This window comes from Lynx canadensis, chromosome A3 (genome assembly GCF_007474595.2).
Source record: "Lynx canadensis isolate LIC74 chromosome A3, mLynCan4.pri.v2, whole genome shotgun sequence".
Classification (NCBI taxonomy): Eukaryota; Metazoa; Chordata; class Mammalia; order Carnivora; family Felidae; genus Lynx; species Lynx canadensis.
Window position 1 is genome coordinate 57,730,140 of NC_044305.1, and position 22,676 is coordinate 57,752,815.

General features: G+C 39.5%; 1 protein-coding gene across 50 annotated transcripts in view; it reads right to left on the reverse strand.

Moving 5' to 3' along the window:
* The window catches only part of MAP4K4 (mitogen-activated protein kinase kinase kinase kinase 4), a 196,388-nt gene that overhangs the window by 42,202 nt on the left and 131,510 nt on the right, over positions 1 to 22,676 (reverse strand). For all 50 annotated transcript variants that reach the window (XM_030310348.1, XM_030310357.1, XM_030310371.1 and 47 more), the window contains 5 exons: positions 21,780 to 21,834; positions 20,239 to 20,317; positions 16,730 to 16,905; positions 14,324 to 14,396; positions 12,597 to 12,807 (listed from right to left, as the gene is read on the reverse strand). In XM_030310348.1, coding sequence (XP_030166208.1) covers positions 12,597 to 12,807; positions 14,324 to 14,396; positions 16,730 to 16,905; positions 20,239 to 20,317; positions 21,780 to 21,834 — 594 coding nt within the window. The remainder of the gene's footprint in view (positions 1 to 12,596; positions 12,808 to 14,323; positions 14,397 to 16,729; positions 16,906 to 20,238; positions 20,318 to 21,779; positions 21,835 to 22,676) is intronic.

Sequence of the window (22,676 nt, forward strand, 5' to 3'; positions counted from 1 at the left end):
AACTTCCTTTTCAATTTTACTTCAATGAAGTTAACTTAAGTTTAAATAGCCATATATAGCTAGTGGCTACTGTACTGGACAGCACAGGTCTAAAGAATACACAGCCATCGAATTTCTCAAGACACAGGAAGCTGACAGTATTACCACAAACTTCAATGTGGCACTAAGATTATTAAATAAGAAAGTTTGGGATAAAGTTATTGGGGATATTAGACATAAATATTTATAATAGGCATAAAAGTAGGTATTTATTATAGTCTGAGTATTAATTTCTTCCCCCCCCCACACACAAGCATTCATTCTGAAGGTAGACACTTAAATGATTTCCTAAGAAATATAAAGAAATGTCTTATATGTGGAACCCTTGCACAGAGAGATTTCTTGGTACCTCGTCTCTCTCAGCTGAGTGTTACATGACCATTACTCTCAATACAGTTCTGAGTTAGCTTCTGGCCCCATCTCCTCTCTCATTCCATATATTGCATGGTTTAGTTATTTTTCTTTAAAAATTTTTTTAAATGTTTATTTATCTCTGAGAGAGACAGAAACAGAATGCGAGTGGGTTGGGGCAGAGAGAGTGAGACACAGAATCTGAAGAAGGGTCCAAGCTCCGAGCTGTCAGCACAGAGCTTGACATGGGGCTCAAACTCACAAGCTGTGAGATCATGACCCAAGCTGAAGTTGGACCTCAACCGACTGAGCCACCCATGTGCCCCTCATGCTTTATTTTTTTCCCAGCACTGTCTGCTCTTAGAATTCAACACACAAAACACACAGTTTCCCATGGGTGTGGGTAGGGTCGTAGAAATAAAAGAGTTCCTGTCCTGGTGTTTAGAAACTACAACTTTAATGGCCAAGGCATCTTTATTAAATTGAAACATGTACACTGTCCCCATACAATGTACTTGCTGCCTGTCATTTGCTAGCTTAATGCCCATATACATGTGCCATGGTGTGGGGCTTGCATTCAGGGCACCTGGCCCTGAGCACTGTGCTGCACCCTTGGGAGGAAAGAGGCCTTTCTTTTTAAAAACTAGCTACTGAGGGGCGCCTGGGTGGCTCAGTTGGTTAGCCGACGGTGATGATCTCACAGTTCGTGAGTTCGAGCCCTGCATTGGGCTCTGTGCTAACAAGCTCAGAGCCTGGAGCCTACTTCAGATTCTGTGTCTCCCTCTCTCTCTACCCCTCCTCCTCACACTCTGTATCTCTCTGTCTCTCAATAATAAATGAACATTAAAAAAAATTTTTTTAAACTAGCTACTGATAAATAAAACCCACAAAACCACCTCACCCTGCCCCAGGACTTCATCAGCAATATAACACAGACACTTGAGGAAAGAAATCTGAGAATCTCATCCAAGCAGTGTTACTGGAGCCTTTCTACTTCAAAACAAATTAAGTTAAGATCTTTTATTTTACAACTTTTGCTTTTTCCATTCAGGAACAAAAAGAAGAGAGTGGCTTTTACCAGTACGTTACTTATAACAAATATAAGCTCAGAATACAACCATTTCTCTAACACTGGTAATAAAAATCCCCATATTTTGCCAATTGGGAAACAAGTTTCTTTGCTTTAAACAGAAATTCTTTAATTCTTTCAGATATTCCTGACTAGCCATGTCTTCCAAAGGAAAGCATCTTCTGAGCTTCTCTACTGAATATAAAGACATTCAAAGTAAAACAAAAAGCCTTCTAATAAACCTAAAACATAAAGAATCTCATTCGATCAGTTTTAAAGCTTAAAACAGTTGTGAGTATTTTCCTCTAAGAGGTGAACGTGGAAGCTCTGTGGAAGTTTCTGTCCTGAGGAGTGAGAGTGATTTTGTGTACTCTACTATTTTTACAGACTCAGCACTGCTTAGTTCTGAGAACAACCATGGGCAAGGCTGGCAACAATCAGGACACTTTCAGGTTTTATAAAAGAGAAATGACTTGCTAGAATACATTGGGTTTCGCAAACACCTGGCAGGCAAGGTAAGAAGGGCCTCACCTCTGGATGAAAATAAGAACCCACAATCACAACAAAGGAAGACAGAAAGCTACCTGACAAGATATGTAAACAATTTCCCTCCAAATCTGTCAGACAAAAGGAAAACAGAAAAACAAAGAAAAGGGAAACAAAATCAAAGGCAAGCAGTATCTACTGCCCTTAAAATTGCCCCTTAGCTTCAGAGAACTTAGGCTCCAAGTATATCGGATTAATATGAACAGGTCAGAAGAGGCAAAGAACCTTATGCAATGAATTTTACAACTTTTAGATAACAAAAGTAGCCAAAATGGGCTAGAGGGGTCCTTTGAAAAATTTTAGTACACACCATGGAATCCTAGAAAGACAAGTGAAAGGACTCAAGGGACAGAGGTTGTGGTCCTGATTCTGCTCAGCTTCCCTGTTACAAGCCACTTCCCCTCTATGAGCCTCAGGTTCCTGACTTGTCAGAACAGAGTTATGTGTGGTGGGGGTGTGAAGGAGGCAGTGTGCATCAGAAATCATCATGGTGTGGAGTTTACAATGGTTATTATTTTGAAGAAGTCAATAGTTGGTGTCTACAATGAGAAAAAGTGTTTAAAAAGTCTTATAGGCAATGAACTCTAAGAGAATCATTCCTCTGCAAAAGATCTGCCCCCCACACCATCCTGTGGAGGGCGCCCTGATGCACTGAAATTGAGAGGAGAGAGGTGAAGAACTAGCATGGTAGGTGTCTACATCAGCAGTCTCTAGAAGTGAACAAGACCATCGAGTGAAGTCTAGGAAAAAAACACTCAACTCTTATTTACTTGTATTTGTAGCTCACCCTTTTTAAGATAGCTATTTCTGCATGTTTTATAATATACATACTCAGTGCAAAGGTATGTTAAGTAGACATATGCGTCAGATATATGCCTTCAGTTTCTCTTACCCTCCATGCCACTGCGCTATGCTAAGCAATGACACATGACCACAGAGATGCAGACCCACAACAGCCGTAGAGATGATGTGCTTACTGCCATTTCCTTATACACCATGCAAACTACTAAAAATTCCTTAATTTTTACATATGATGTTGAAGGTCCCATTTAGACTTATAGTATCACAGTAACAAAAAGAAAAGCAATAGCCTGCACTTGTTTCTCTCTTATACTAAACAACAACAACAACAAAAAACTTTAATGAAAGCAAAGCCATCCCTATCTCTGCTGACGCCTCAGCTATTATCAGCAAGGACTCCTTCAGGAAAGAGCCAGGAGGGGACACAACTCCAAGGAGAGCCCTGGAGGTTGCCATGCTGAGGTCTGGGAGAAACGACCAACCAGCAGCCTGCTACTAAGCCGCCACACAGCTGGCAGCCAGATGCGGTCTAGCATCCAACTCAAACCAGCCTCCAGATGCAAGCTCCAGAGAAGAAAAGCGGAAGTTGCGGAGGAAAAGCAGAGAGGGAGCGAACCAGGGTCAGAGTTGACTTTCCACATGCTAGGCCTCTCACCTGGAGCTGCTGCCTGCCCCAGTGCACCAAGTGCAGGTGTGATCTCAGGCCACCCACTCCCCAGACCCACTTCTCATCTCCCCTCTCCTGAGCTGTTGTCACCTTGACTTCAGGAAATGGCAAGACCTCGGTGCACGTCCTCTGGTCACATGGGCTCTAAAGTGGAAGCACTCATTCTCCTTCAAGGCTTGGAGTAAGCCTCCAAGTGGTAAGACATGTACAATCCATTTTCTTGGTTGTTTCCACCTACACTGAGGGCAGGGCTCCTAGCCCATTAGAAAATCTTGACTACTTTCATGTAACTAAATGCTACTACTAAGAGGCAACTTTTAAGTGATTTTACAAGGAGCTTTTTCCACATCATTTACATTTAAAAACATTTTTATTTTTTTAATTTAAATTTTAACATTAGGTGCAACACTGGTTTCAGAAGTAGAAGTCAGTGATTCATCACTTACATATAACACTCAGTGCTCATCACAAGTGCCCTCCTTGTTACCCATCTCCCTCCATTTGTTCTCCGTCATTAAAGAGTCTCTTGTGGTTTGTTTCCCTTCTTTTCTTTCCCCCACTTCCCATATGTACATTTAAAAAGTTTAAATTAAAGTACTAAGTACTTTAAAAATTCAAAATGAATTATAAGGTGTATGTCAAAAATAAGGTGCCCCATTTCTCCTCACCCCCAATTCGTGATTCCCAAGGTAGAATCACTTCCAATGCCTTTTGTTTTTCTCACAGTATTTGCCTCCTGATTTTTAAATAACACTTTCATAAGAGCTATTTTTAAAAAAATTTCCACTTTAGACACCATCTATTGACTTCTCCCCCAAAGAATACCCATCCACAGCACCAATCCATGTTCCCAGTCTAGTCATGTGACAATTTCTGATTAAATGAAAACCACATTCAAGGCAAAATTTAGTGTTTGGAGGAGCTATTAATTGCCTTATTTTTGTTGTTGTGGTCTCTTTCACTGGTTTTCTATGGGTCTATCACAAAATCATCTGTAAAGTCTCTTGCACCACCATAGTCCTCCTTCCAATATGGTCAAGTCAATCAGGCATTCTTCCTAGAGATTTAACCTCTCACACCCCTTTCTTCCCCTACACCAACCAAGACTGCTTGCTCTCCAGGTAGCCTATGCTTGGCCACCAACTTCCTAGGAATTCTTTTGAACTCTCTCCTGTACAGGATCCTGTTTCCTGTAGCCCTTGCCACTTTCGTCCTCATTTGCTGGAACACGTTCTCCAGTAGCTTCCTGAGAAGTGAAAACAAGGCAAAAGGCTTGAGGGACTTCGCAGGCCACAGAACCTTTACTCTCACAAGGTACATATAATTTTGACTCAGGCTAGTAATTTTCCCTCAGATTTCTGCAAGCACAGCTATGTCATTTTCTAGTTTCTGATGGTGCTCCTGGAAAATCTCAGACCATTCAGATTCCTGATACTTAGTACAAGACCCATGCACACCCCAACCCTCTACCTGCTCCACCCACCATGGCTTTTAGGATGTTCTTTTCATCCCAGACATTGTGAGCTGTCAAGACGACATATGTACCTTTGTATGGGTCTTTTTTCATTCATTGTGCAGGAGACTCAGTACATCTTTCAGTCAGTACAGAAATTTGTATTTCTTAGCTCTGGAAACTTTCCTTGAATTAGTTCTGTAGTTCTCCCTACAGTAATTATTTCCTACACCATCTAATTAAATGGTTGTTAAACCCCCTGAATTGATTTGGTTTTTCTTCTGTTCATCATAAACTTAACCCCCCCCCCCGCCCCCCACAACGTTCTGGGAGTTTTAATTTATAAAAACTTTTCAGAGGCGCCTGGGTGGTTCAGTCAGTTAAGGGTCTGACTCTTGATTTTGGCTCAGGTCACAATCTCACAGTTTTTGAGTTTGAGCCCCGCACTGGGGTCTGCATTGACAGTGCAGAGCCTGCTTGGGATTTTCTGCCTCCCTCCCCATCTCTCTCAAAATTAAATAATTAAAAGTTTTTAAAAAATGTAAAAACTTCAAAAATTCTTAGTTTCTGAACATCGTTTCATGAATATTATTTGTTCTTCTCATTCGAGGGATATTAAGATCCTACACATGTGCATGTGTCTGTGCATGCAATAGTTTCTGTTCCCTACACTATTTCCTTCAAGATCCTTTTTCTATTTGTCTTTCATGTTAAAGGTTTTTCTCAGTGCCCACAATCTTGGCTGTCCATTCACATTTAAGACAATAAAAAGGAAATTATAAGGGCTATGGAGAGTGGTTGGTAACTATTAAGCTTCACAGTAAGATGATGGGAAGCAGCATGGGCATTTCACTGGGGCTTTTTGTCCCTTGGGCTAGTCAGTATCTCCAGAGAGGAATCTCTGCAGTATTCTCAGAATCCTCCCTATCTCCTGCCTGGGTTGAGCAGAAGGTGTAGGAAAAGAAATGGCATCTGTAATAAGTGTGGCCGCCAACACTGTGGGAGCTGAGGTGAGTGTGCATGCAGTCATACTGGTGAATACTTAGACTTCCAATTAATGCCCTTGTTTTCACTCTTTCTCTCTCCACATACTCAGTTGTGCCTGAATTCTTCATATACTGAGGCTGTTGTTCACTTTTTCTAGGAAGTCTGTATCTGTTCCCACAGGGGAGAAGGAACAGAGTAGCCTGGCTGCCTGGGGTGTGAGAATCTAACTCTCCATATCTACATGCTGTTAGCCCCACCTGTTGCCTCTCATTTTTTACTCTTCCAGAATTTGCAGTACTAGCCTTCTTACAGTCTTTACTCTTCCATGTACTATCTAACTTCCACAATTTGGTTTCCTTTCTTGTTCTCGTTGTCCTTGTTTATACCATTTTTGTTTCTTAGTCACTTCACTGGGATTTCTCAACGAAAGTGAGGTAAGCATTGGGGTGCCTGGGTGGCTCAGCTGGTTAAGCATCCGTCTCTAGATTTCGGCTCAGGTCATGTTCTCACGGTTTGTGAGTTCGAGCTTCACATCAGGCTCTGTGCTGATAATGCAGAGCCTACTTGGGATTCTCTCTCTCCCCCTCTCTTTATGCCCCTCCCCTGCTTGCACTCCCCCTCTCTCAAAATAAATAAATATAAAAAAAAATTTTAAGTGAGGTAATAAGCATCATATTATTTTTCTTCAACTGTTTTCCTAAATCAATGTAACGGTTATTATGTAATTATTTGCCATAATTAAAAAAATTATAAGTTTTATTCAAAATGCACATCATAAAATAAGAGTAAGCAAATATCTTACAAACACGAATAGGCTACAACTGATGTTCTCAACTGTCAAATGAAAGCCTCCAAAAAGCTTTTTCTTGTTTCCTATGAAAGAAACTCTTGGTTGCTAAATCAACACACACACACACAAAAGACCATAGGCTCCTTGAGAGCAGGAATCCTGTTTCACTTACCTTTTCTGCTCTGTAGTAAATATCACAATAAATACTTTTTTGGGTTGAATCCAACCCTCACACCGAACACACGGCATCCAAGAGAAAAACTACTGTGATTTTATCTCCAACATTTAGAGTTTAGAGTAATAAAGCACTAAAGAATCCATTCATATCTCTAGGTCCCAACAAGATCCAATCAAATCATAACGCCATCTTTTCAAGATCACTTGGAAAGTACATAAAAGCTTAAACAAGAATTGTTACATTTGGTTAGTGCCTCGTACTTTACACAATACACCTTTTATGCCTCAGAATATTCTACAAAATCCTTTAAAGTTCTCTAAGGTCTCTCTGGAACTCAAATTAGAGATCTCAAACCCAGAAGTCCATTTAAGAACAGGCATAAACTTCAAGAACAAGTCCCTTCTTTCCAGAGATGCATGTAGGACTACAAATGATTGATTCATCCATTTGAGAAATATTAAGCACTATGGTGAGTATACAAAGATAAACTAGACAGAGCCCTCTCCTCCAAGTCTTGTAGGTAACATAAGTCACATGCTTTTTAAAAATCAACAAGACAATGTGGAAAGTGCTGTATTTCCTAGGACTGGCCCACTAAGCAAGTCCTGGTATGAAAACCAACTGGTTGACAAGACTGATGGCTAAGGCAAAAAACAATGCAATTACTGATTCTTCTTCCACATTATGCTCTAACATTTGAAACTGTAAATTGGACTAAGAGCAAGAATTTAAACTATGAACCATAAAAACCACTATACTCAGAAGAGGCTCTTAATTTAAGGGAGGGGAGACAATTAAAACTAAAAGAAATCCCTTAGTAAATATACCTTAATAGATGATTAATGTGAAAAACTGGCCTCTTGCTAAAGAACCTCAAAAGAAAACAGCCCAAAATAAAACATATGCCATCAACCATCAACTAAGTAACATCAATTCATACTGGATTAACCTTATGCCTGTGATTTCAAATAACAAAACCTATGAAACTCTAATGAACATGCCTTTTCAGGCTTACCCCACTAAGAATGAAAAACATGACATAATCCTTTGAAGCATTTGCAAATTGATGTCATCATTATTTTCTTAAATCACTCTTTGAAAACAAAATCAAAGAAACTAAAAAACTGCATGATGCTATAAAGTGATTTCTACATCTCTCAAATTATAAAGAGAATTCCTTATTATTTAAATTTTCCCAAGCATGCCCAAGTAAATATGTACTTTTCCAGCTATGCTTTAATTAGGGTCCCTTTCTAGTTTGGTATTTAAAAACTTTTCTAAATAGATCACGTTGATAATGGTGAGGTCCATTTAAACACACTTCACTGGACTTACTGTTGTAGAAACTAACAGACTTTAATAAACCAGTCTGGTTTTCACATTCAGCCATTTCCAAGCACTTCCGGGGTCATGTTACTTCACAAACATACCACCAATCCTTGAGGTTTTTTTCCTGCCAGTTCTGATGAGGCCTTAGTAGAAAAATTATTTGCTTCCCCCCAAAGACAACTCTTCCCCATCTTTAGGCAACAAGTAACATTTGGTGAATTAAGCTAACTCTTACAAAATTTAACTGTAAATATAACCAGATGCTAGACTAGGATGCCAAAAGAACATGTGAGAACTTATAAGGAGGCTGAAAGACAAGACAGCTACCCTCTGCAAAAAAAAATGGAGCTGCTGACAGAGAAGGCAGGGCGTGGGCTACAGGGGCACCTGCACACCCAGATGCATGTATGTAAAAAAAGGTAGCACTGTGCTAATATGTACTTGTGATGGGAGACAATCATGATCTGCCAAACAAAGGCCTTCATGTAAGCAAAGTGGGGTGAGGAAATGGTTCCTATTCCTTTAAGATATGTGAAGATCCGGTTGGGGTAAAGGATTCGGTTGGGGTAAAGCACCATGCCTTCCTTCCAAGATCTCGCAGCCAACAAATACATGGGGCAGTTTATTAACTTTTTTTCTTAGAAACGTTTACATTTTTCTAGTGTTATAATTCAGCTTCAGTACTGATCTCACTTCACACAGAAAAACTGTTTTTCTCTTGCTTTCCTTTATCTTTAATTTCTTCCACTTTCACCCACCCCTCTAAGTTTTTAGTCACTTTGAAATTTGTAGAAATGACAGGAATGAATATAACCATGTGTCCTCTTGGTGGAAGAAAAAGCAAAGAAACCGCTGGGGCTGACACTAACATTTACCCCCAACTCGAGGCAGCCCAAATCACCAAGTGACAGCTACACCTCCAGGGCCTAAAAAGTCTACAGAGCATAGGCACTGCGGTCATCTTCCCAAAGGGGAAGACTGGAGAGACAGGAAATTGGTTTGTTGTCTTTTTCTTTTTTCTAAGGAAAGGATAAATTCTAACCTTAACTAAGAAGTTTGATTGTGACTCTTCCATACTAAAATAATCAATTATGCATATTAAAAAAAAACAACAAAACGAGAATGTGCTGATGGCACCAAAGTCCTGCTAAAAAACAAATCTTCCCTAAGAAATTTCCTTTTACTAAAGTAGCACACCAAACACAGACAAATCTATCTTGCTTTTACCAATAATTAGGTAAGTTTTCTTGAGGTCGAAATGAGGAAGTATCTACTAGCAAACGGAAACTTAGTGAAATATGTAACAGGTTCAAAAAACATCTGAAGTACACCAACTAACATGGCAATCTTAACTTAGACTGCTGATCAGATGTTCTCTTCATATTTGTATTAAAATTAGATGAAGAATGAGAAAACATGCTAATCAAATATGTGGATGTGGTGGGAGTAGGAAGACATAGTTAATAGGTACCAAATCCAGACTCAATGCAAAGAGAGCACAAACCATTAGGATAAGACAACAATACAATCAAATATTCATTTGTGCTCAAAAAAAAAAAAAAAGAAAAGAAAGAATGGAAGAAAAAGCTGGCCTGTGAACAATTTTTATGGGGAAAAAAACGAGCTAGAGGCAACAATTCTATTTGAGCCAGAGGTGTGATGATGCATCTAAATATGAAAAGTAAATGGTAATATTAAAATTTTTAAGGCTGGGTCATTACCACACGGGGTCTTGAATACGGATGAAATACTTAGAGTAAGCGGAGAAAACCCTGAGTGGATCCTGATGAGAAAGACTGAGGAGCAAAGTCAAACACTAGAGGAGCTGTGAGGTCCAGAAAAGGAGTGGACGAAGCTGCCAGTACAAACTTGGCTGCCTGAGCTCAGCATTCTCCCCTTTTTAGCCTGGGACCATCCAAAAGCAACAAGGAAAATGGAAAACAGAAACAGAAACCTCATTGTCAGCAAAACTGAGAGACAAGACTCAAAAATATCTGCAAGGGCTTCTAAGATCTCCAGTTCATGCAGAAGCCAAGGAGGAGGAAGCAGAGGAAAACAAAGGAGAGAGATCCTATCAGCACATTTCAAGGAGCAAAGGAAGAGTGGAGTATATACACAGAGATTTCTTAAAGATGAAGAACTTAGGCAGGGCAAAAGCACTAACCTGCAAAGAGAGCTCAGAAATAGAAATGGTGGTGACAGGAGTCCTTAGCACCAATAAGCCTGATCTTAATGGCAGCTGCATAGAAAGGAAAACCTATACTCAGTTTCCCTACAACCTTGACTCTTGGGCCATTTCTTTTTGCCAGTCATTGCCAGATATTTGTCATCTCCTTTCAGTTTTAACTGTCATTTATCTTATGACTGAGGCTAACCATCTTTACCTACTTTGCTAATAACAAAAAGAATCCCTATTCCCCACACAGTTCTGATTGAAGGTTTAATGCCAATAAAGGGCTACAAATCATTTATGGGCTCAAATATTCCCAAATTACCTTCTGGGACCTAGAGTATAGACAATGCTTAATTACCCTGGGCTAGAAAAAAGGAGCTAGATTACCAAGAATCCAAATCAGTGGATTCTATTCATGCAAATGTGCCCTGTTTCATACCTAGCTCCATCTTTTCTGATTAAGAGGTGCCAAGAGGTGACTGTGAGTTTGAACTTTTACTAAGAAGTTGAAATTAAAGGGCTAATTAAAGCAAGTAAAGTGCAAAGTTCTCACTTAGCAGACATCCTTAATCCTCAACTCTTTATTTTAACTAATAAAACAAAATGGCTGTAAAACTTTAGTGTCTCTCCTCTAGCCAGTGCTGGTCTTCACTTTGTAATCCTCACTCCCTACTGGGCACAGAGGCTGGATAACGAACACTTGTCTCACTACCACTTGGCCCGAAAGCAATTTCTGTAGCAAATTCTGTGTTATAAACGGGCTGGAGCTAAAGTTACAAACCACCAAACTAACCTGTATCGTGTCCTCAGGGAAAGTAGAGCCCAGCATTTAAATGGACAGTGGAGAATGTTGCATAAAGACACAATTGGAAATTGAGCCTCAAAACTCAAGCATTCTCATATATGAAGTCCATGGTCAACAGGCAACCTTGAAAAACCCTGGACTACTCTGGGTTTCTGTTATGTTCAAAGAACATGGAGAAAGTCTTAAAAATACTACAAAAGAGTTTGCAAAGAAGCCACAAAAAGAGTTACACAAACAGCAATATTGTCCCTCCTACAGAGGAAGGTTATGTCCTATGTTTTTTTCTGCAAGCCCAGGCTGAACATTTCCATTCTCCTTAGCTAGACAGACACTGGTTTTCTAACTCAGGTAAAAGTATAAGTTTTGCAGAATTCAGGCTATAAAACACACAAAACAAAGATTCCCCCCAACCCAAATACACTCCTAACTAACTTGTGTAATATGTGCTGTTATCTAAATTAAATTCCACTGTTTAGTATCAATACAGGGCTTTTTTGTTGTTTTGGGTTCTTTTTCTGCCATAAGAAATGTGAAGCGATAAGGTGTATGAATTAAGTGGAGACTACTATGAATGAGAAACTGGGAGTTGTACTATTATGAATGAGAAACGTGGAGCTGTGAGACATATTATGAAAGGTAGTTAGGAAAATAAAATCAAAAGTTTCTTTGAGCCCCAAGTGAAAAGAGAAATAACACTTCTATGAATCACAAACGAACAAGTTGTGGGTAACCACATCACCAGTGGTGCTTAGTATTAATGAATTAAATGAGCAGCAGGTAGTACAAAAATGTATTTCCCTATCACAGGATATAATTAATCTCACTAGATAACAATTAGATTACAGAACAGCATTTGTATTATACCCAATGTAATTCTTTTTTTCATCCCTTATTATAGTGTGTGCCTAAAGTTAAGGCATTTATAAAAAACTAAAGTTAAGGTGTCTGTACCAAAAAAAAATGTTTTTCCTGTGAAAAAGTCTGAAGTTTCAGAAAAATATGTACACATGAACTTAGATCCAGAGGCCAAGAGAAGAAACTAAGTCAGGTCAAGCTTGAGCTGGCCAACTTAAACCACAAACAGAAACAGCCTTTCCAGAACTGGTATGATGCGGTCTCTGGGACCCTGCTGCTCTGCATCTAGCACAATGGTGGGGCAGGTCCTTCAGTTTTTACAAGCAAGGAAAACATTTCAAAGACCTCAAGGAATGTGAAGACCTGACAGTCCAAAACCATAGACAGAAGCCTTCCTTCTGAAGTTACCTGACTAGCTAAGTTACCTAACTAGCTAGTTACCTGCAGGGGAAAGGTATCACATCAGGAGGCTACAGAAAACATTCCTTTGAGTGTCTGGCTACCAGTGTGAATAACGAAAGAGAATACCCACTGGACATTTCCCTCTTCCTACCTCTTCCAGCCTCCGCCTCTGTTCTTTCTGCTGCTCAATCCGTTTCTGCCTCTCTGCCAGCAGCTGCCTTTTATATTCTTCTTGCTCCCGGAGCTGTTGCTCCTGCAGTAGCTGCTGTCTCCGAAGAGCCTCGGAACGTTCCTTGTTCTCCTGTTGCAGTCTCAAGAAATCCCGACGAAGCGTCGACTCACCAGGCACGTTGACAATGGAGCTGTAGGAAAAGGCAGAGCTTTCAGGAGTAGTCACAGATCACTCTGCCCTCCGGATGAGACAGCAACCTCAGCATGCTATTCCATTTCTCATTCATCCTCTTAATGAGTTCCTTCCACCCTGGGACTCAACTAAACATGGGAATAACTGTATCTACAACTCAATAGTATTACATCCTTTATCTGTTTCTGTCCGGGATGTCTGCATGACAAGACATCTCTAACTCCGGATTCTCACATCAACTCAAACCCTATAAAAGGAAAGTTGAAATCCTCTTCTCCCACTTCATTAGTCCCTCTCTGACCACCTTATTTCCCACCAATAAAAGCAACATCACGTTCTGAGTCTACCACAATAGAATGATCAGAGTAATCTTCAGCACTACCCTTCCCTTCTTCTTCTGGTCCACTAAGTCTTGTCACGTATGCCCTCCCACTGCCTATCTCCAGAGTAAGCAGCTGAGCCCAAGTGGGTCCCAAGAATGAGCCACTGGGAGATAAACAACATCATTCCTAGCTGGTCTCCCTGCTGAGAGCCACCACTCTACTTCCAATGCCCAGAAATAACATGGCAAATCAATCTCCTGAAACCACTCTCTCCTTCTATCATACTCCTATCCAAAACAATTATATTTCTCATGAAATCGATTCAAATTACTAGAAAATATTTAGTCTCAGATGGATTAAAACATTCTCCTATGTATGAAGAAAAGGATATTACGGAGTTTTATCAAAAGATTTTCTCATCTCTTCATGTGCTCTCTTCAAACCCCCACCGCCCACACGTGGGTCCCTATAGGTCTCTCAACACGCCCTTCCAGCCTCCTTTTGTTCAGTAAGTTTTGTGTGGCTAAAGCACAAAGGACTGCCAGGCAAGACCATTATTAAAATTTCAAAATCTCATATTCCTTGAATAGTTACTATAAGGTTCATACTAGCAAACCTTCAACCTTCTGCTTCACTGTACCTTGGGAAGCCACAGATAACCAAAACATAGACTAGTAGATGGGTCAGGACATTATATACACTCAGAGAAAAAATGCAATACTGGTAACCACACTTGTGGGAAGAGCAAAACAAAACAAAACAGAAAACATTTTAGTAAAGACTGCAGTGTTTTTCAATGGGGGCCCTACTGGCCCATGAGCAGGACAGTTCTTTGTGGGTAGGACTATTTAATACGCAGCACAGCATTTACCATCCATGCCTTCTGGAGCAGTAAGTGCCAGCGGCAAGATCCCTTTCCTCAGAACCAAACACAACATTCTACATTTCCAAATAACTGGGGGAGGGGAAACGGTGCAATCTTGGTAAAGCACCACTGAATAAGAGAATCCAGAGGGAGAAAAGTGTTCATAAGAATCTTTTGAAGAATGAAGAAGAATGAAGAGATTAAGGTACTTTCAAAGTACTTTAAGATTTCTTCGAACTACGCAGGCATCTTTTGAAATCCTGGCATTAGCATGAAACAACCTCTTCATAAAGCAGGAAGCTGAACAGTGGCTTCATCATTATTACCTTGGCTCTCCTTCCTGCTCAGGCACTTCTTCCTCTTCTTCCTCACTCCCGCTGTACTCATATTCGGTTTCATCTATAAAGGACAAGATAAATGGAACAGTTCACAAATCATGACACATGGATGTACACGCAAACATCTCTAAGAGCACTATGGCAGAAAATAAACGATACGTTCTTTATGAAAATGACAATGTATATGGAGTACCTGGGGAAGGAGGGGGGTGACACCCAATTCCCTGGGCCACCCTTACTCCCCATGGAAGAGCAGATTTCACTGTATTCAAGACAGTCCCTTATGGGATACACTGGTGAGGGGGTACAGGGCTGTGAGAGGGGTGCTCAAGCTCTTGACACTCAAGAAAAGTGACTCCAATGCATCAGCAAATTGGCAAAATCCCATTGATGCCAAAAGGCTAAAGAAAGAGATTAACTGCCCAAACTAAGGCAACTAGGAGATGTCATCTGGTTACTGTTGGCACTCAGGGAGCCACTCAGAGTGCAGCAGAGAGAAAGGTCTGCGGGACTGATGAGTGAAGTACAGGAAGTACTTGGGGCATTGAGAGACAAAATCCAATGTCCCCACATATTACAAAGGTGAAGCCAGGGAAAAATCGGTGCAAAAACAATACAGCAAGAGGAGGAGAGAGAAGGTGCTCTTCTTTCACCACATTAAGCAAAAATGTCAACATGAGCAACCTGTTTTCACATCAGCAGGTTTTATACTACGTCACCCCAAGCAACAGACCTTGTACTTAAGGTCAGTACCTAAACTTTGAGTGAACAATTTCACTCCAGAGAGCAATCAAAACTAGAAAGGTTGAAGAGATATGTAAAACAAGTCTATTTGCAAACAAAAACCACATTTCTAACTTTTTTCAGAGACACAGAAGTTGGAAATCAGTATCTCGGTAAGAAAAACAGTTCTGAAAACTTAAAATGGGGTCAGTCTACATTATATATAATTCTAAACACACGTATCTACAGATTCATCAGTCTATATATACAACATAAGTTCTTTTCACTGAGAAGACCATCAAAACTGTATAATTTTAAAGAACATAAAAATAGGTTAGCTTCCAAAGGAAATTCTAACCTAAGTAATCTTTAGATTCTTTTAAGTAGTACTCTGTTATGTTTACAATTTGGTACTATGAACTATTAATTATTGACAAGAGGCTGAGGGTATCTGAAAGGTAAATGAATGTAACTTGAAAATAAAGAAATGAAGATAAAGTGCTCCATAATTCCCATCCACAAATGTGCACAAGAGTCCAGGCGGAGTACTCCGTAAACGCCTGGCACGGAGCAAATGCTCCATGACGATGAGCTATTAAGAAAGTACATACTGGGAAAATGATTCAATATACAAATAACCTCCCTCTCCCACCCCCAAAAAAGCTTTGTTTTCAAATTTCAGTTCACTTATTGTAACTGCATAGCTTAACATACCAAACTTAATTACTTTTATAACTGAATATATCAGAGGACCAAAAGTAGTTGTGAGCATCGCTGATAATGTAGCTCTGAAGACTGAAAAGAACATGTAAAAAGCTCACTACAGACCTCCAAAGAGGACTGTGACCAAGTCTTTTTACTGCCTTGAACTTGCTCTTCTTAGTTTCTCTTTTGGCCTTGAAATTTGAACGTCAAAAAAATTCACCATCAAGATGCCAGTTATCAAACGTTGTTCTGTAAAGTTACGATAAGAATTCATAAAACAGAAAGATCAATGTGAGCTGGAGGCCTCGGTGAAGGCGGAAGATGGTGGAGAAGCCTGAGCTCCATCTTGCTGGACAGCAAGGAGACAGACGGTGCTCCGGACAGGTAGATACAGACCACACAGAGATATAAAACCAAGACACCAGGAACAGAAAGAAACATTAAATAATTAACATGTTCACGTTGTGCTATGGTGACAGAAAAGTAGTCAGGCACACATGTGGCCCAGGCCTGGCCACACCACCTGCACAGAGTAAAGCAGTAAGAAACCCAGAGGGTTCTCAAGTAGGAGAGACATGCAATGAACACATGGATGGTGATGTTCACAGCTGGTGCTCAATAAACCTTGAGTGACTTATTCAGAATGCAAATGCACATAATGAAGTAAAAAGAGCAGCAACAAAGACATGTTCCTGAGGAGGAACAAGAGAAACATCCCTTCATGCTGACCAGCCACAGTGGCGGTTTATCTGGTGTCAGCTTGGTGACATAGCATGCAGCTCCGGTCTACTCCACCTGAGCCGGGCTGGCCCTGAGGCTCATGGCTGACCCGCAGAGCAGAGACAAACTATGCCAGCACCAGCCAAGGGAGCACAAACTCCTGGGTGGAAAAGGAGTAACCTATTCTGGTGGGCAAAAACCTCAAATTTTTTTTTTTTTAAGATGAAAATAAAAACAGATTAATACCTTTCTCTCCTCTCTTCTTTCTGGTCCGGTCTATGTGGTCCTTAAGCTGGATTCTAACTTGCCTTTCATTTGGCTGATCCCTTATAAAAGGATGTTTCAAAAGCTGCTCGGTGGAGGGCCGCTGCATGTAATTCTTCACCAGGCACCCTTCTATAAAACTAAAAAATTTCTTTGACCTGTAAGAGAAAGTAACAAAGATCATCGAATTTCTACTGCAAAGAGCAAAGCTCCAAAATATCAGTAAATTATTAGTCTGAAAACATACAAGAGCTTCATAATTCACTGTGAACATTCTGCAAATGCACAGGGAAAGTATGAAGAACCCGGGACCATTGTGGATAAGGAGCATCACTTAAACATGGTTTAAGAGTTATACCACACCACCACCAATACACCACAGAGAGCTCTGAAAGCAGTCAGCTTTAAATGAACTAGGTTTAAATGTAATGTTGCTTATTAGTCATTTAATCACAGGGGTTTTTGTGAAAATGAAGGCAGACAGGCTAGTAGATGTCCAGAACCTGGAAGACAAGGATGGACACAAAGATAAGGAGCTGGTAAATGACCAAATGCTTTGGCTCTTGAACCTGTTAATACGACATTTCGATCAGTTCTCTATGCTTAATGTACAGAGACAGAAATACATAATAGCTCTGAGGAGGGCAAGGACTCTGTCACAAACATTTACCCTACTAGCTACTTCTACTTCTCCCCTTTCCTCCATGCCTGGCTCATGATGACCCCCATCCATGGCCTTGGCCAAGACACTTAACTATACTATCTTTTGAGACTAAGATATGGTTTCTTTAGGTAAGGCTTTCCTTGGCAACACTCCACCCTACATGCCCAAAATTAGAAGCCTTTCCTCTAAGGTTGTTTGCATTTAATAGACTATACACTTCATGTTTATGTTTGTCTCCCTGCTGGGGTACAGGTCAGGAACAGATTTCTACTTTTCAACTTGTCGGCAATGCCCAGCACTGAGCATGGCAGACCACAAGAGGTATGTAATAAATTTTTGTTGAATGAATGAGTTGTTCAGTCTTTAGTTCAGTTCTTTCTAATTACTTCACTACTTTGAAGAATCACTTCTATTGTCTTGTATTTCCATCCAAATTTCCCATTTTTTTTCAATTCGACAAATATTTACATTTCAATTTACATTTGTTTATGTTAGGCTCTGTAAGAAATACACATAGGAAATAAAGTGGAGGAAATCTATGGACGCACAATAGCAGGTATGTACTCAACCTTACAGAGGAAGAAAGAACTACTGCTACAGGGGGTTAGCCAGCATAAAAAAGTAGGATAGTTGATATTCTAGAAATGGGAGAGAGAAGCCACCATTCCAGAGTGAAAGGAACAACATGAACAAAGGGAGAAAAGTATTAGGGAGTAATGAATCGTTTTCTGATGCTAGTATAAAAAGTGGAAAAGAACGGAAAAATAGGTCAGAATCAGCTCAGAGAAGGGTCCTCAAAGTCACACAGCAAGGTTGTGACTTTATTCTGTGACTAGTGAGGAACATGGTAGATTCTACACAGTTGTAGCGGAAACTGCTCTAACACAGAGATTCCTAAACTCCAATGCCCATCAACTCCACTTTGAGAGTTTATTAAAAATACAAATACCTGGGTCACTCCTCAGACCTAACAAACATGAAACACTTTGAGGTTGGAACCCTAAATGAAGATTCCAAAGGGATTCTCACATTCCATGTCTACAAATTAACATTTGGGAATCAATGATCTACAATATATTCTTTAAAATCAATTGTCAAGTTCTGCTAGAAGAGAATTCACTGATCACTTCTCTAAAACCAGCAGGAGAAATTTACACTGGTGGATAGGAAGATAGCAATCAGAAAGGAAAAAGAACACTATGTTTGCAATCATCTCATTCTTTCAGAATACCTGGATAAAATGACAGCAATGACGTAAATGGATGAAAATGCATCTAATCAACTTTAAAGAAAATGTGGTGTAAGAAAGCAGGAAGATTTGTTGCCATCTACAGCTGTCTCTTTAGATCACTGTATTATACACAGAATGGTTAATCCCAAACTGCAAATAACAGACAGAATAATCAGAGTGGGGCCAGCTGACAAGACTTGTGAATTGTGAGGTACCCTGAAGACAGAGCATAAACTCCCTTTAATAAAAATAGCATTATTTAGTTTAGCTAGATAGTGTTACCCACCCCCAGAACTTACTCCTTGGTGATGTCCTCTATACACATTTGGTTTCCCTAAAGTTGGCCACCCACCATTGATGACTACAGCTATCATGTTTCAGTACAAGAGACCAAGTGGGGCTAAAATCTTGACAACTGTACGGCTTTAGAGAACTCTCTAAAAACTGGTAAGTGGAACTAGATAAGCTCAGTTATCTGGAGTTGAAGGTGGTTAAAGACAGTGTAAGTAGAATGAGAAAATTCCTGCCAGCAGACAAAAGGTAGGTAAAGACAGTGAGGAACGGGGAGAAGTATGAAAGAAACAAGAGTGAAAACACATGTGTGCATGTAAAGCCCACAGATGGGCAAAGAAAACCACAGAACATCAGAAGATGAGCAACCAAGAAGAGCACAGTAATGGCTAAAAGACCAAATCCAGAACAGAAGAACGCTTGAAACTGAGATGTTTCACATACTTCAGAATTAGAGTCAAGAACCTGAGAGGAGATAACACTCATCGGAAAATAAGTGAGAATAGTTTCAGAAGGGGAAAAAACCACCATAGTAGGAGGTGGGCACCAGTGAGACAGACGTGCCCTGGAAAACAGGAATGGAAGAAAGGGAGAGGACCCACGTGCATGAGGAGCCTGAATGGAGACAAAGTGAGAGGAAAGGACTCAAAAAAAAAAAGTTCAAGGAGAAATAAGGGAGCAACATTCTCAGGTGAAAACAAAGCACTACCCTCTCCTGTAAAGACTTTTAAAACTAAACCAAATCAACACTTTTCCACACCGCTACAATTCTTAAAGCTTTCACGAGGAAGGTCACCATCATCTCCCTTCACTCATAAGCAACTTTGGCTTTGCAAGTATGTGAGCTGCAGGGAGAAAGAAAGGTGGCAGCCCAAAGAGAGGACCATTCCTCTCATTTCTGGAATGAAAAAGATACAAATAATTCCAATGTTTTGCAATCATTACAGTAAATGCCTCCATTAATGTTCAAATCCTATCTTACCCGAGGAACTACAAAGTCAGTACAGCTATGCTTTTTAATGTGAAAATGCTTAGAAATATACTTAAAAGTGGGCTTAAATATTAAAGTGAAACTTTTTTTCTTTAACCATGTTACAGTATTTCATATGGTCACTTGTTACTATTTTGTAATGAAAAGAATTTATCAAGAAAAAAACCAATTTAACTGGTGTTTCACGGTGCTGGCTCTTACGTTCTTTGGGAATGAAAATGGCTAGAATTTTGTCTTGGAGCGAAACTGAAAAGGAACAATTTGTTTTAAAAAAGGAAAGAACAACAACAACAACAAAAGCATACATAGCTTACCATTTTTTTGACTTCAGCCTGGGAGGAGGGTTTCTGGGAATGAGAAACAGTGCTCTCATTGGATGCATGTCACAGAGAGCTGGGGAAAGGAGATGGTTGTGTCAGTATGGCACTTATTTTACTCATTTTTAATTTCTAGGGCTCACTCAAAATATCAAATGCGCTATCCCATCATCTGATAATCTTTATGTCAAGCAGTTTAGACATCCAGCTATCAACCCTAGGATATACCTTGAATTTCCCCCTTTATAAACATAGCAAAAGATAAGGAGGTCAAGAGCAACAAGAAGAACATAATTTCACAATTCAAATTGACATTGGAAAGTTTTCATAAATCAAAGATAAATATGGATTCAAAGTCTTAAAAGAGTGAATAGCTCAAGTTTCTACACCATCTATAAGATCTCAACGAAAATAATTTTATTGTCATAGGGTCATTGTGAGGATTAAATCAGATACTGCTCGAAAAGGCATTCACAGAGGGCCTAGACATAGTAATAAGCCCAGTGAAGCCCTCCAGAAATGTTAACTGTTCTTTTGCTACAGCCAGTGTTACTAAGAAGGAGCAAAGACGAGAGAACAAAATGGATTGTTTGATTCTGTGCATTTACTGTTTATACTTCTTTCACTTGCCCATAAAGGCATAGCAGGTGTAAACGCACATATTAATATATCAAAAGAGATAATGTGCATTTTTGTATGTTTATTTACCTTTGTAAGAATCTTACAAGGCAGCTAAGAAATGGGGGCCAAGAAGACAATCTATTCCCACTGTGAAAAAAACCTGAAACAAAGGATCTGGCAATACATCCCTGTCTCAATTCCTCAGAGGGAAACATGAGGAAACATGGTGTTCAAGACTGACATCCATTTCTGTACTGTAAACTAATTTTTAGCCGTTGGAAATTTTTTTCATTCATTCAACAAATATTTATTCAGCAGCAACTATGTAGCATGACATGTACACATTCTTTGTGTACCCCTTTTTTTAGGGGGACCAGCAGATAACGCTGTTTTGTCCCTTTGTTCTCTGCAATTCTACCCGTCTCTGCTCAAAAATCAATTTTATGAAGTTGTCATTGATTTAACTGAAAGGGAGAAGCAAATTTCACAAGTATCCAAAAAAAGGAAGAAAAAAAAAGAAAAAAAAATTATTCTACAGATAAAAAGTTAGGCCTCTATTTGTAAAGTAATAACATAAGTATTACTAAAATGTCACGTGTTAGGATTTAGTTTCACTAAAGTTTAAATTGTGAAAAGAAAAATTACTGCCTATTATCTGATGTCAGCATAATTTCGGGTCACACATCTAAATACAACTTACATAAAAGATAAAATGTAGCCTACAGACTTCAGGGATCTTCAAAAGGAAGAGTGGATGCCAAGAATCCTTTTACATCTAAAACTTCACTGTACTTATGATTCCTTCCACTAAATGCCCCACTAGGAAAGGCTTTATCCATGAAGTTGTTCTTTTTGAAGGCTTGAGACTGATTTTAACTCACAAAGAAGAACTGGGCTAAAGAAAGTACATTACTTACGGGGAGCACCTTCTGCCATTTCAATGGCTGTAATGCCACAAGACCAAAGGTCACTCTGCAAAAATAAAACGGTATGTTACAGCTACTGGATTAGATATGAAGCCACTAACTTATCACTGCTGACTAGTCACACAAATGATTTAAAGGCATTTTTTGGTATATAAACTGAAAAGAAGTTGCCAAAAAATTAAAAGCACAAACACATACGTAAGAATACTTTCCAAATGAATGAATGAATGAAAAAATAAATATAAAATTGACCTGTTAACTAGAACCACTCCCATCTGTGACTGAACGAGAGATGGTCCATGTAAAAGCTTCTCTCGGCCACTGCATGCCTGCTGTTCAGTGTGTCTCCTCATTTCTTTACATTAAATAATTTTGACTCCTGGCCCAAGTTATGTTTAATTTTATGATTTATGTCACTATCTCAAACTTAATTAAGATGTTAAAATTTTAAAGGCTAACCTGAAACTAATATACACTGTATGTTAATTATACTTGAATTAAAAAATAAATTAACTTTAAAAAAAAGTTTAAAGGCTAGAAAGCCTTCTTTATAAAAGGCTCAGAATTGAATTCACCAACTGTAATCACACCGCTGAGCCTCTCTACTCTCCCCTCAAACTTAGTAAGGAGTAAGCAATCAGCTGCCTTTCTAGGCATGGAATCTCTTCTCAGTCCCCTGAAATATTAATTGTAAAATTTGAATTTTAACTTTATTCCCCACCCAAATACAAGTTTCATGAGGGCAGACATTTTCGTCTGTTTTATTCACCTTTGCGTCCCCAAAACTGTGACTGGCATGTGGTAGGCACTCAATAAACATCGGCTGATGAATGACGGAAGTAAGTTTTATCAGCCAATTTCTTAAAATCCAAAACAGATTTTTAAAAA